At 55.2% G+C, this 13,729-nt stretch overlaps 2 protein-coding genes across 3 annotated transcripts in view; both read right to left on the bottom strand.

Moving 5' to 3' along the window:
• Nucleotides 1-3,068: 3,068 nt before the first annotated feature.
• Nucleotides 3,069-9,686, bottom strand: Abtb1 (ankyrin repeat and BTB domain containing 1). The gene is made up of 12 exons (XM_027428676.2): nt 9,516-9,686; nt 8,570-8,632; nt 8,441-8,496; nt 6,937-7,081; nt 6,640-6,799; nt 6,497-6,542; nt 6,122-6,238; nt 5,919-6,037; nt 5,660-5,758; nt 5,408-5,575; nt 3,785-3,985; nt 3,069-3,696 (listed from the first exon to the last, which is right to left on the bottom strand). Exons 1-12 carry the CDS (start codon nt 9,569-9,571, stop codon nt 3,490-3,492), a joined length of 1,437 nt encoding a protein of 478 aa, XP_027284477.1. The 5' UTR covers nt 9,572-9,686; the 3' UTR covers nt 3,069-3,489.
• Nucleotides 9,687-10,297: 611 nt separating this feature from the next.
• Podxl2 (podocalyxin like 2) overlaps nt 10,298-13,729 on the bottom strand; it is a 33,158-nt gene continuing 29,726 nt past the window's right edge. Inside the window, exons 5-8 of one of the 2 annotated variants that reach the window (XM_035448708.1) lie at nt 13,408-13,564; nt 12,950-13,011; nt 11,210-11,389; nt 10,298-10,716 (exon numbers count right to left, since the gene is read on the bottom strand). In XM_035448708.1, the coding sequence (XP_035304599.1) occupies nt 10,483-10,716; nt 11,210-11,389; nt 12,950-13,011; nt 13,408-13,564 (633 nt within the window). In that variant the 3' untranslated portion in view covers nt 10,298-10,482. The remainder of the gene's footprint in view (nt 10,717-11,209; nt 11,390-12,949; nt 13,012-13,407; nt 13,565-13,729) is intronic. The other variant, XM_027428675.2, reaches the window with a different exon arrangement.

Here is a 13,729-nt window from a genome sequence, read left to right as displayed (position 1 = left end):
TGAGAGGTGCAGATGTCCCTTTCTGGATCTATGAACAGGGATGCACATTGTGCTCAGAGTGGTGTTGAGTTTACAAGGCCTCAGACTCTGAGCCTGAGCCGTGACACTAGCTGTGGAGCTAAGCTCCTCACTCAAGAGGTGCAGCCCTGAGACAGATGAGAAGGATCCACCTCTTCTGGAACACTGGGTAGCTGTTAAAACTGACAGGCATGGTGCTTTGTGCTTCTGACCCTAACACTTGGGAGGTGGAAGCAGGAGAATCAGAAGTTTAGGGATGTTCTAAGCTACATGGCCAATTTTGAAAGTCACTCTGGGGTACGTGTCCCAGTCTCAAAAGAATCCAGTCTTAAAAAAAAAAAAAAATCACTGTTATGAGACGTTCTCATGTTCGTTTTTCTATAAACAAAACCTAAAGACACTTTGAGATGGAAGCAGTGTGACACCCTGACTAGTTAGTTTGCTTTTGAAGTATGCCTGGCTGCTCTGAACAAAAGAACTGTCATCTCCTCATCTCCACTCCCTTCTGCCAGCACCGGCCATCTGGAACATTCCACAGACACCTTAAGACAACTATGAAAGTTCCCTCCCACATAGGAGTGCCCCAGCTCCTGGAGGCACAGCCTTAGCCAGGGCTGTGTGAACCTGGGTGAGAACTAGATGACTCTTGTAGCATTGCCACCTAAGCCAGAGGGGCAAATCCCCTGGTGGTCTAACAGATGGACTGCAGTGTCTGGTGCTGTGGTTGGACCAGATAGCTCTTCTCAAGCAGTATAAGCAGGCTGCTCAGGCTCCCTCCTGAATGGCAGGGAGATCCTCCAGTGCTCCCTACCCTGCTAGCATTAGTCCCAGGAAGGGGCTTCTTTAAAGAGGTCTTTCTTTGTAGTCATGTGGGCTGAGCTGATAACAGAAATCACCGCACAGTGAAGGCAGAGACAGCATCAGTGACAAGCGAGTAGTCAACAGGCTATGATGCCAAAGGGACATAGCAGAAGCAGCAGCTGACCTGTTAGTTCAAGAGCTGCCAGGGCAGGAAGGGGAGCAGGAAGAGCAGAAACTGTCAACAGTGGTGACTGAGGCACAGAAAAAGCTGGAAGGAACCAGGGAAGAGAAACTGCAGGCCCAGGTCACTAGAGGAGTTTCCCAAGAACTGGCTTCAGGGCCAAAGGTCCCAAACCTTGGGCCAAGACAGTGTTAAGGACAAAGTAGACCTGCCAGGCTACACCAGAGTGCAACCCCGGCTGCTGCCAATAGCTGAGGAGGCAGATTTCTAACGTGCACACAAGAGCTGTACCACTTACAAGGCTACAGTCTTGATAGCCAAGGCTGCAGGGACAGTGGGTACCACCTGCTGCTGCCAAACACACAGGAAGAACAACCGAGACCAACACCAGAAGAGCATCTCCTTTCCCATGGTTTCTAGCTGGGTAGACTCAGCAAAAGGACCCTGGCCAGCTGATGGCAGCAACACTATCAGGACCTACATGCTACTCAGGCTACTATGGGCTAAAGCCCAGAGCAATGAATCCCCAACCTGAGAACCTGGAGTCCTGACTCTGGTTTCTATAGCCTAAAGCAACCAGACCCCAGCTCTCTGCACCCTCTGGCTCTGCCAGTCTAGCCCTTGGGACAGCCCACTGGAGAATATCTCACCTGCTCACAATTGCTGTCTGGGCAGAGCAGGAAGGATCTCATTGCCTAACAGTAGCAAGGTTAGTTACTTACAACACTAGGGTTTCTGCCTTACGTTAAATTGAGGAACTGGGCATGCATGCTGTTTGGGGAACTCGGTTCCACTCTCATCCACAGCCTGGCTCCTTGGTGACCTGACTGCGGCATCAATAAACCTAGAGAATATGGATTCTGGGGCACTTAAAATTCCTTTGCTCAAAGCCAGGCAGTGGCAGCCCAAGCGTTTAATCCCAGCACTCGTGAGGCAGAGGCAGGCAGATCTCTTTAAGTTTAAGGTCAGCCTGGTCTACTGAGCAATTTCCAGGACAGGCTCCAAAGCTACACAGAGAAATGCTGATTCAAAACAAAAACAAAACAACAAAAATTCCTTTGCTTGTGTTATTGATGTCTGATGGGAAATGGAAACTTTCTGATTTCAAATAACACCTATTCAAAAGAGGGACTTGATTTAATAATTAATCACACATGGAAAGAAATGTATGTTATTTTAAAGCGTTCCCTTTACCTTGTGAAGTTAAGCCCACATGTCCTAAACTTCATGTGGCCTGAGTTCCGGTCCTCTCTGTCCCTGTGATTTCAAAGCACAAGCTTAAAGCTGCAAGTCACTGCCACACCCCTGCTTGGCTGGTACCTCCCAGCTGGTGGTGCCTGTGTATGCTTCACAAACACCCAGGCTCACCACAGACCAGCCTTCTCAGGTAACCACACACTGAACTCATCTCCCCAGCTTGGAACACAGCAGCAACTCAGACCCTGAGAGGGCCAGGTACAAAGGCAGAGCCGGTGAGACCCTGTCTCCCCCTCTGCCTGTGGTGGGCTCTGGAGCAGCTGCCTTCTATCTTTGCACCACTCTGCCTGAAAGCCTGACTGAAGGCAACTTGTCCCAGCTGGTAGCTTCAGCTCTTCCTCCAAACGACCAACATACAAGAGCAAAACAAATGAAAAGGCATTGGTGATGGAAAGGGAAAAAACATCTAGAAAGTTCTGGAAAATGACAAGCACAAAGACAGGGAGATCTATAGCTTTCCAGGGTAACAAGCACAGATAGATGGCTGTCCAGGACTGGGGCCAAAGCAAGGGTCTATGTGAGTGACGGGAGTTGTGGTCCATAGACCTAAAGGCACCCAGGAAATACTCTCTCTCTCTAATGTCTTGGTCTGTATAGTTAGGCCATGGAGTCAGACCTGCTGTGGTTAAGTGGCAGTGGTAAAGGCCTGACTGTCTCAGAACCTGTTCTCCAAGCATCTGGGTCACCCTCCGTGGAATGTTCTTGCTGAGAATTCTCAAACCCCCAGCCCACAGTCCCAGCTTCCCCTCCTTACCAGCTCCACTCCCCAAAGCCTGCCCTCCCAAGCTGTACCCCAACAAAGGCTCAGGTCTCCACAGTGAATTCAAGCTTTATTGCCACACACACACACACACACACATACACACACACACACACACACACACACCATTTCCTGTCCAACCCTGTACATGGAAATACCCAAAGCAAACCAGGGCTGGGTGAGGGCCAGGAGGGGAGGAGGTGGGGTTCTGGGGGAGAGGGGACTGAGTTCAAAGCCTACCATACCCCAGCTTTCCCTGAGTGGTGCCAGCCCCAAATCTCGGGGCTTATTTGTGCACTAGGGGAGGAGGCTCATTCCAAGAACACCCTGTGAGGCCCCCAGGCGCCCAATGAGTCTCCTCTGCCCACTGTGATGCCACCAAGCGTGCAAGAGCAACAGTTCTTGCATGCACACACTGCGCATGCTTGTCACCATAGGAGCCCAAGCTGCAGGGCTGCCGGATGGCAAGGGCTCAGCAGTCTAAGCCAATGGACACAAGCAGGTCCTCAAGTGCCCGCAGTCGCTGCTGCGCCTCTTCAATGGCACTGTAGGTCTGGACTGTGCTAGCCACATGGAAGCGGATGTCATCGACAAGTGGAATGGAGTCTGTCTCCTGCCGGGCGGCCACAGCTGCTGCCTCTTCCCGCACGGCCTCCACAAAGTCCTCTCGCTCTACCAGCTACAGAAGAACAGGCTCAGGGCAGGCTGTATCCCTGCGCAGGCTGTATCCTGCCCTCACAGCCTCCCCTCTCTGCACCCCTGCCCACCTTCTCAATGACTTTGGCCATGTACTCGGTACACTGGTCCTCCAGCCGGGCCAGACGAAACATCTTGGCTATGCGCCAGACACCCACCACACTGTCCTCCTCCAGGAGCTGGGCCAGGATGCGGCCACAAAGCCGCTTCAGGCCAGGTAGAAGGTACATGTCAGCCACACTCAGCACGTCATAGGCCAACTCAGGAGGCAGCTGGGGAACAAGAAGGGACATAGGGACACCAGTGATCAACAAGGGCCGCCCAGGGCCCAGGGTGGAGGTCCCAGTGGGAACACGAGTGACGTAACTCTGGAGCCTGGCCCAGGTCCTTGAGGGTGCAATGAGCAAAAGAAACTGGGGGTAGAGGGTCCCAGGCCTAAGGCAGACCAGTGCTTAGGGCTGGAGGCCTTCCAGGCAAAGCAGTATGGGCTCAGTCACAGACTTGAGTTCTCCACATCCAGCTGTGACAATCCAGGTAAGTCCCTTCACATCTCTGTGTCTGTTTCCTCATCTGTAGAGATACCCATGCCTACCTTGAAAAGCGGTTAGTAAAGCGAGCTGGAGATTTCTATTTCTAGGCATGGGCATGGCTCCTCCACCGTGAGAGACCACACAGAACTGAGCAGGGGACAGCGCGGGCCTTGGCTGAGAAAGACCAAGGGTCCAGCTTCAGCCTGACCTTGGGTGGCTCAGAGACTGAGCAGAAGGGAAAGAAAAGGACTGTGCCCCTGCACTTCAGGCTGCCACCCTGCCGTCTAACTGACCTGTGGCCATGCGGTCACATGCGTAAGACTCGGGGAAACACATTTCTCTCCCATCTCCTTCGGGGATTCACTGAAGCACTGAGCAGGCGTGTAACCTGCTTAAGATCACATAGCCCACAAGGGACTAATCTACTGTTAGGCCATGTTCGGAAGCTGATCCCCACTCTGAGCTATTAAGAATGTTCTTGGGGTTCTAAGCTTCTTCAGGAGGAAACTTGTGACTCAGGATGACAGACTCAACCACAGAGTGAGTGGCAGACCATGAGAAAGGAAGTGAAGGGTGTAGGCAGAAGGGGGGCCAATGGCAAAACCTAGTGTGTGTGTTTGGGGGTGTGGGGGGGTGCTGATGGGAGCTGGAGGGCCAGGACTGGGATCAACAGGAAGTGGGACAGGTACACACATTCCTGTGGCTCCGTCTCAGTTGTAGAGGACAAAACCAGGGCAGGATAGGAGCCATAGCCTGAGGGTCAGGGCCACCGTTCCTACACACAACTTTCCTGGAGCATGGCATGCCCGGCGGGGCAGCCCTGCAGATACCACTAGGCCCACCAGGCCCCAAACATTACCGTCTGAGGAAAGGTCTGCGGAAATGCCCTGGAGAAGCCAGACAGAGGGACACCTGGGTCCCCAGCAAGCCAACTGGCCTCTCAGACCAGTGGAAAACATACTTCTCTCCTGCATGCTGCCCTGCTACAGTGCTGTGCACACACACCTTGGCACTGTCTACTGCCATTTACAGGCCCGAGTCAGGAATTCTAGGGCAGCTAAGGGCAGGGATGACCCAAGAGCCCAGAACCCCAAGGACCTTGACAACCCTAAGGCACACAGCCCAGGGCTCCATTTCCCACTGCCCTCCCACTGGGTGCCACACCTCAGTATGGTCACTGTAGACATAGTACAGCACATGAGTGAAGATATCTGGGGAGATGTCATGCAGGGTGACAACTGGGGGGTCTCCAGAGGCTGCAGGTTCCTCGCTCTCTCGAAAGTGGTCATCCAGCAGAGCCCGGAAGTAGTCACTGCGGCCACAGAAGAAAGCCTGAGAGAGAAGATTCAGAAAGTACCGGGACTGGATCTGCCCCCAAGGAGCTAGCCCAAGTAGGGATAGGAGGGGGACAGGCACCTTGTGGCAGAGGAAGCTGGAGTCAGCCACTCGGAAGCAGATATCAGGGCAGCTGCTGAAGCCATCGGGACACGGGAAGGGCAGCTCTCCTAGGTCGCCCTGGTATAGGAAAGGCACCCATCAGAGCAAAGCTGTTGGCGAGAGGGAAACAGCTTCCCAGGCTGGCCTAGGAGGGGAAGCCAGCAATGTGGAGCCTGCCCTCCACAGCCCCACCCCTAGACACCCCTCCTGCCCACCAGGCCAGAATGCCCTTCAGTACCCGAAGCTCAGGTGGCAGGGCACAGTCAGCCAGCAGTGCCATATCCTCCCGCAACCGGGGATCTGCTGGAGGGGGCTCAATAGTAAGCACCTTCACACACGTGCCAGGCTTGGAAGCCACTGGGAGAAGGACAGCAGGGATTTAGAGATCTGACCAGCACTATTGGTTGTCCCCAAGACCTTAGACTGAGAACCTGTACACACCGAATTCAGACACCTTCTCGCATTTAGCCTCCAGGTCTTCTAGCAGGTCCCACAGTTGGCACTGCTTGGCCAGGCGTTCACAATCACTGACATGTTCCACACCGATGTCTAGGCGACCTGGGGGTATAGGGGGCTGGGTTAGGACCTGAGAGTGATTCCTACTCAATGCCCTGGTTTCCTCATCCAGAAGGACCTAAGACCTGCTCACTTTGTGGATGGGATGTGTTCTTGCCAAGCAAGTCACTGCACCACCTGAGTCAGGATGCTTGTTTGCTGGGCACACCCCTCCTCCCCAATGGTGAGTGGCTTAGAAGGGGCATGTCAGCTCAGGGCCACCCTGAGTGTGCTACTGTCCCAGCCCAGGGGGTCAGTCACCTGTGTACAGGTACTGCAGCAGAGCCCCAAAGGCCACTGGGTTGATCTGTGGGCAGAGCAGAAATAAGAGATCAGAGGCTACCACGCAGCGAGCTATAGCTCGTTCAGAAGTCAGCACTCTCAGCCATTGCAGACAGACGCACCAGGGGGTGCCTGAGAACCACAACGCTCTTGCCCTTCCACTTAGTGTCCAGCATGTTGGCGAAGTAGGTGCTGCGAGCACCGAGGACACAGCGATGCGCCCGGAACGGCTTTCCGTGTACCACGAAGACCACATCACTGTGGATACCTTGTTCCAGAAGCCTGGAAAAAGCCAGGAAGGGAAGCATCACTCGGGCAAATCCGAGTGCATCAAGACTACTCAGTACACCCCGCCCACCTGAACCCACCCAGAGTACGCAGCAACCCCACCAGTGCTGCAAGCTCCGCCCCCAGCTCACCGCTGCAGGAAATCATCGTAGTAATCCCGCCTCCTGCAGGATGCGGTAACCTGTTTGTAGTCGCGCAGTGCACGGCGAATGGGGTCGCTCAGTGCCCCATAGAGACAGCGCTCTCCATCAAAAGTGTTGGCCTCACAGCGGGCTCCTATGAAGCAATGCTCACCAGTCAAAGTCAAGGGACACTGATCTCTGGCCTTCCCCTCCTCCCCAGCTCCCACAAGTAGCGTCCAGAAGCCCTAGAGGCCTTCCTTCCCAAGGTGGCCCAGGCAACCCTTGAGTCCTTGTGAAGGCCAAGGGCACACAGTCCGTGCACCCGTGCACTTAGATGTCAGCATATTCACAAGTACGGATCAGACAATGTGCAGCCTAAGTGCAGACTGGATGGCTGGCCCTGTCTACAGCCGTCTAGCTGACTGGCAGATCTCTGCTGCAACTAAACCTACACTAGTGGGGAATATGAGCATCTTAGTAATGCAACAGCCACCATTATTACAAAACAAAACCAAGGGTGACAATAGGGGTAGCTGCTACACGGGGAAGCTGTGAAGGCAAGTGGGGTGGCTAAGTAAAGGGACTTGGATGAAGCAAGAGGTTCACAGATTTAGGTTAGGAATTCCAGTCTAAGCAGAAGGTACTGCAACTGAAAAGACCTTTGGTGGGAGATGGCTAGGTCTAGTGGGGAACTCAGAAACCAGGCATTGATGGGCAGCCAGCATGGGGGAGACCTAAGGAGTAAGTCCTGTGGAGTTTCACAAGCAAGTCCAGTACTTAAGATAATCCCCCTGCCTCAACTCTCCTCTCTCCCAGTGACTGGATTACAAGTGTGAACAACCATGCCCAATAGCTCCCCCCCTCCACCCCCCAAAAAAACACTCTCAAAATCCCTTCGGCTCTGCTATGGAAAAGATCCCCCTGCCTGCAATACGGGGGCCAGACTGTGGGGGGGGCAAGAGACCAGTTTAGCAAACGGGTGGTGGTATGGTCCAGGGTGACATGGGGAATGGGCAGAGGGTCAAAGAGTACCCGTAGCACAATAAATGACCCAGAGACTGATATAGGGGTTCAGACTTCAAGTTGGAGATCAGAAAAGCAAAGCAGCCTGTCACTAGCTCTTACTCTACCTCAGATGATCCTGGTTCCACCAAACCTCAAACTCTGCCTCTCCTCAGTGTGGCTGGAGAATGAATACTGACTAGTTAAGATCCTGCTGCTATTCTATCCTTCTAGTGCTGGGATTAAAGGTGTGTGACCTCAGGTGCTGAGATCATCTTTGTGTGAGCTGTTTCTCTTTGTGTACCAACACCTCCTAGCTTCTGGCTGCTGGGATTAAAGATACGTATCACCACTGCCTGATCACTATAGCGTGAGGCTGACTTTGCTTTCTGAATCCTCAGGCAAGCCTTAATAAATCATTGACTTTGGAGTGTTAACAAGAAATCAAGGGTGCACGCCAATGTGTAGCAAGGTCTCAGAGTTCAACATACAGACCATGATCCTCTCTCACCGTTAGCCAACAGATAGCGCACCAACTCCTCATGCCCACAGAGGCAGGCATAGTACCTAGGAAAAGGGGGCAGCTGTCAGTAGGTTAGGCCCACCCAACCCACCCAGCTACCCCACAGATCACACTCACAAAGGGGTGCTGTCCCACTTGTCCCGAACGTTCACCTCCACGTCTCGTTGCTCCAGCAGGTACCTGGACAGAAGTTCAGAGCCTGGGTCAGAAGTGCTTCTAATCTGGGAGAGACCAGGTAGGGGAAGGAGGCCACATTGCTCTGGGCTAGGGACTCCTCTGAGAAGGGTGTGGCCTGGGAATGCACAGGCCTGCAAGGAACAGCAACTGTGAGTTGGGTGACAGCTTCAGGGACAGAGGCCAAGCCCCAGGTTAAGGAATTTGGTCTTGTAATATTTGGGAGAGGAAAGGTGATGGGGCCCCTACTTCAGCCTGGGGAGGTGAAGGCAGAGAAGCCAGAGAAAAGCTGGTGCAGGCACTCTGGGAGTGGAGAGCAGGAGACAGGGGCAGATCTAGGGAAGAAGTGGAAAGAACAATTGTTAAGACGCTGAGCAGAGGCCATGAACTAGGAGGCCATCACTGGGACGTGGCAGCCCGAGGAAGACATCAAGGCAGGACCTGAGCTCTCAGAGTTGCGGTTACATTGAGAGACGGGGTCCTTAGCTCTGAGGTGGCATCTGGTGTTGGGGACAGGCCTAAGGAGGCTTTGGGACGCAGCTGCAGCCTGGCCTCCTCTGATGAGGCCCAGGGGATTTGAAAGACGGTCATGGGAGAAAGGAGTCCATCAAAAGCCAGTGAGGGCCAGTGTCCGTTCTCCTCCCTGCCTGCCCACGGAGAGAAACTACGATCTCGGTGCCAGGCTCGTGCTGGCTGCATCAGGAGCATCTGCATCTCTTGATACCTCCGTGGAGGGGAGTTGTTTCCCAGCGCCGAAATAGGTAAGATACCTGGAGCACGATCTCTCCGAGTTCGGTCAGCTTCGGGAGCCCCACGGAACCCTCCCCGCACACCCAAGCCCGACGCACCCTGTGGACACCCGCCCGCCTCCTGCACTGCAGGTCCTCACCGCACACGGCCCACGTCCCCCTTCCTGCAGCTGGCAAACAGGTCGCTGGTGTCCATGGCGAGGGAGGATGGACCCCCGACCGAGCGATGTCTGGAGACCTCTGTGCCGGGCCGGATGTAAACACTCACCGCCCCGCCCCTCGCAATGCCCAACTGCGGCTCCGCAGCGGCGCCTGGCGTCCGGAGGACCACCCAGCCCGATCCCCGCCTCCGCGTCCAGAGGACCTTTCACCAAGGCTCCACCCATTAACCTTAACCACGCCCGTTCAGCCTCTAGGGGACCTCTAGCCTGGACCCCACCCACACGCCTAGAGGACAACTCAAACCCCCGGGTTCCGCCCATTCGCCAGAAGATAGCTCACTAGCAAGGCCCTGCTTCCCCCAGAAGAGCCTCACCCGAAGGGCAGTCCGCTCAAGGCCCCGCCCACCTAGCCCGGGTTCAGCCCTGAGGACAGACCCTTAACCACGCCCATCCATCCTGAGACCTGTGCGGTTTAGGCCCCGCCCACAATGCGGGCGCCTCGCCTACTGGGGCTTTTGCCTGCATCAAGCCCACCCCGCCTGGGTTCCACCCAGAGGACAATACATTCCCTAGACTCCACCCACACGATCTAGCCACGCCCATAAACTCCACGGTTGCCTGCCCACCGCCCTTGGCCCCGCCCACCCACCCGGATGACCTCCGGTGGCCCGCCTACTCTTCCCGGTCCCTAACACCCGCAGAGCGCCGCCCTCGGGAAGCAAGAAACAGGCGTGGAGGCGGAGCGGCCCGCGTGTCTTGGCGGCTTTAATGGAGTCCGGGCGCGGGGAGCGGGCCGCCCTCGGGGCCGGGCCGGGCGGGACGGGGTGGGAGCTGCGCCGTGGTCGCCTGCTGCGATGGGGAAGCGTAGTGGTCCTGCGTGGAGGGCTGGGAGGGGCACGGGGCCGCGGCGTCGGGTAGTCCCGCGCAGTTGCGCGTGGCCCGGCGCTCACAGGTGCGTGTCCTCCTCGAACATGTCCGAGTCCTCAGGGTCGCGCTTGCTGCCCATGAGCGCGCTCCAGCTGCTCGGGCCGTTGATAGCCCCACCGCCGTTCAGGCTGGGCTGCTTCTCCTGCATCTCCGACTGGCTGTCGCTGGCCACGTCCAGCGTGGGGTTGTCGTGGCAGCCGTTCTCCACAAAGCGCAGCTCCTCGCCGTGCGACTGCGGCAGCGGAAGAGAGAGCTGGGCACTCGTGGTAGCTGACCACTACACGCCCCCGGGGTGCTCTCTGGGGCCCAGTAGACAGTTTCTGCAGCTCTAGCCTTACTTCTCTGCACCATAAACCCTGTGACTTCCCTGATGTCACTTGATCCCTCCCAACAAACCCCATTATAGATACGAGACTCCTGGAAACTTAGCAGAGGAGCTGAGCGGGATGACCAGGGCCTGACGCCCTCCTCTACTGTAGGTTGCAGGAACCCTTTGCCCTCAAGCCCTGAAGCGAGGGGCGCTGGGGATGGAAGCTAGAGAAGAGGAGGGACCCTCTGGTGAGACTGGCACCCCGCACCCCACTGTGTACCTTCTCGCAGAGGAAACCACAGTACCAGCCTCAGAGAGGTGGAAGCAGGCCCGGCCTGGCAGTGAGCACAACTGAGTTGGTGCAGGCCACCAGGTGAGGCTGCTGAGTGGCATTGGCAGCACTCCACCCTTCCGAAGCCCTACCTGGCATACTCACCACGTGTTTCAGCTTGGGCAGCCGACGCTGCCAGCAGTTGTAGAGTAGGCCAAGCACAATGATGATGAAGCAGATGACACCAATGATCACCAGCACCACAAAGAGCGTCCCGTAGTCACTGCGCACCTGAGTGGCCCGAGCCTGGCAGCTGCTGGTGGTGGAGTAGTTCTGGATGCCAATCTGAGGGGCGGGGGTGGGGGGATAGGGCCTCAGCAAAAGTCCTGAGAGGTACTAACATTACAAGGGTGAAGTTGGAGCCCCTGACAGGTCTGGGACCTGGACTTGTGCTGAAGGGCATATTATTCTGTCCCTATTGGTTCATCTAAGAATAGCCCCCGGGGCTGGAGAGATGGATCAGAGGCTAAGAGCACACTGAGTTCAATTCCTAGTAACCACATGGTGGCTCACAACTGTCTATAATGAGATCTGGTGCCCTCTTCTGGCGTGCAGGCATACATGCAGGCAGAACACATCTACATAATAAATCTTTAAAAGCTCCCAAGCTCTTCCAATGGCCGCAAATCTAAGCTCCCTCACATCCTCACTGACTTCTGCCCTGCCCAGCACTGAGGCTGTTCTCCATGATGACTGTTGTGGCCCGAAATGATGGGGCCCCCACCTGTCCCCATCAATTACACAAAACAAAAAGGCATCTGGGAGACGTTCAAATCCACCCCTCAAAGTTGGTGTCCCAAAGCATAGCTTCCACCTTCGGGGTAGGTGGTGTCATTCAGGCAGCTTGGCATCACTGGGGGCTATGTGGGGATGACAGCTGCAGCCCACAATGGGGGTACTCAGCTTCTTCCCTTCCCCAGTGTTAAGATCACAGGTGACATGTGGGGCCTCTGCTCGGGCTGGGCTTGGCTTCTCTCCTGTAAGGCAAAGCTGCTCTGCAGCTTCAGGTAAAACGAAACCAAGGAAGGCGAGGGCTGTTATCAGAGAGCTCTAGGGCAGAGGCTGGGCTTCAGCTCTTCCCTGAATTATGTGAAAGCCTTGCCAGTTTCCACTGTCCATCTGTGTTCACGAGCCCAGATTTTCAAGGCTGACAAGAGTCATCCAGGCAGTGTAGCAGCAGGCTTGGTCCTTGCTACCTGGTGATCTCAGGCAAGGTACCTGACCTCTCTGGGCTTCAGCTCTCTCTTTAATCCTTAAAACCCCACGGAATGGAAAAAGGGACCAAGGGAGAATGCGGTGTAGTCTAGACCTTGTAAACATTGTATATAGCCAGAAACACATAGCACCTTTGCATTGTGACATCTGGGTGTTGTCAAACACTGCAGAAACCCTCCAAAGGGAAGATTGAACAGGTCCATGGGTCAGGAAGAGAAAGCAGGGGCAGAACCTCTAGCTTATGTGTTCTGTAGCTTAGCAGGGGCCAGAAGACCACAACTAATCAGGGCCACCTCTAACAATGGAGGGGTGTTTCCCAGTTCCAGACATCCCCCACCACCTCAGGTTCCCCTCAGGGTCTATCTTGTTCCCCCTCCATTAGGTTCTACACGATACTTCAGACAGGTCCTACTTAATCCCTTTTCCCATGGCTACTCTCACTATGGCCTGAGGGTGTGCAGTCCTTTTGCTCAATTGGTTTCCTGCACGTGCTCTTTATATGGGGTGGGTGGCCCGGGCCCTGAGGCACACCCCTCCCCTGGAGCAGGCTGTGAATTGTTTCAGCATTTTTGAGATCAGGGATGGCCAAGGAAGCTGCAGTGGCCCCAAGTCAAGTCCTGGTACGCTTACCTCCTCCAGACTCCTTCGGATGCCACTGAGCATGGAAAGGACATCTTGAGTGGGTACCACCCCTGGAAGAAATGCCATCATCACCAAAGCACCCCTGAGGTGTCTCCACACCACCCAACCCCTTCCTAGGGCATTCTGTCTGAGCCTCCTCTGCCACACTTCTGGTTCTAATCATAGAGAGCCTCAGGGCCTATGTATGTTCCCTGTCAACCTTTTCCCACCAAGTCCATTCACTGGAACACCAAATGACAGGTGTGATGCTAGAAGACACCTGTGCAGCCCCAGAGTCCCCCCTTTCATAGTGTGTGATGTTCATAGCTGTCTCTGCGTCATCAGAACCCAGGCATCACTCCACCCAGAGTCCTACAGTGGCATGCCGCTATCTGGGGTTCCTGGCTCTACAACCCTATCTGTTCTTTCCTGAGCCCCCAGTATGAACCTGTGGGGGGACAGCTCACCCTGCTCTCCCACAAGTGTCATCAGCAGGTGCTGCTCTTTCTCACTGGGCTTGCTCAAAGAGATGTGCCAGTCCCCACGGTGGCCACTGCGGTGACGTGGCAGTACCTCCTCCACCAGGGCTAGGAGCTGTAGTCCCCGATGCCGCCGAAACACTTCCTAGGGATTCAGAGGAACCAAGCTCAAGGACTGGTGGTATCCTGACCCCATCTGCTCTCAACCCATCTCCCAAAGACCTAGATGGTCCTCTTGCTAGCCTGCTCGGCTCTGAGACCACCTGAGAGCAGGGTATAGACAGATACAGCTTGTTGGTTCACTTCCATC

Source organism: Cricetulus griseus, chromosome 8 (assembly GCF_003668045.3).
Source record: "Cricetulus griseus strain 17A/GY chromosome 8, alternate assembly CriGri-PICRH-1.0, whole genome shotgun sequence".
Lineage (NCBI taxonomy): Eukaryota > Metazoa > Chordata > Mammalia > Rodentia > Cricetidae > Cricetulus > Cricetulus griseus.
Note: the sequence above shows the minus strand (reverse complement) of the source record. Positions and strands in the feature narration are given on the sequence as shown.

Bases quoted from the DNA above. Each gene is read 5' to 3' on its own strand.
- Abtb1 (XM_027428676.2), bottom strand. From the start codon at position 9,571: ATGGACACCAGCGACCTGTTTGCCAGCTGCAGGAAGGGGGACGTGGGC. The intron at 8,497-8,569 runs GTGAGTGTGATC...CCCTTTTCCTAG, and splicing joins AAGTGGGACAGCACCCCTTT to GTACTATGCCTGCCTCTGTG. The intron at 7,082-8,440 runs GTGAGAGAGGAT...ATTGCTTCATAG, and splicing joins GCGCTATCTGTTGGCTAACG to GAGCCCGCTGTGAGGCCAAC.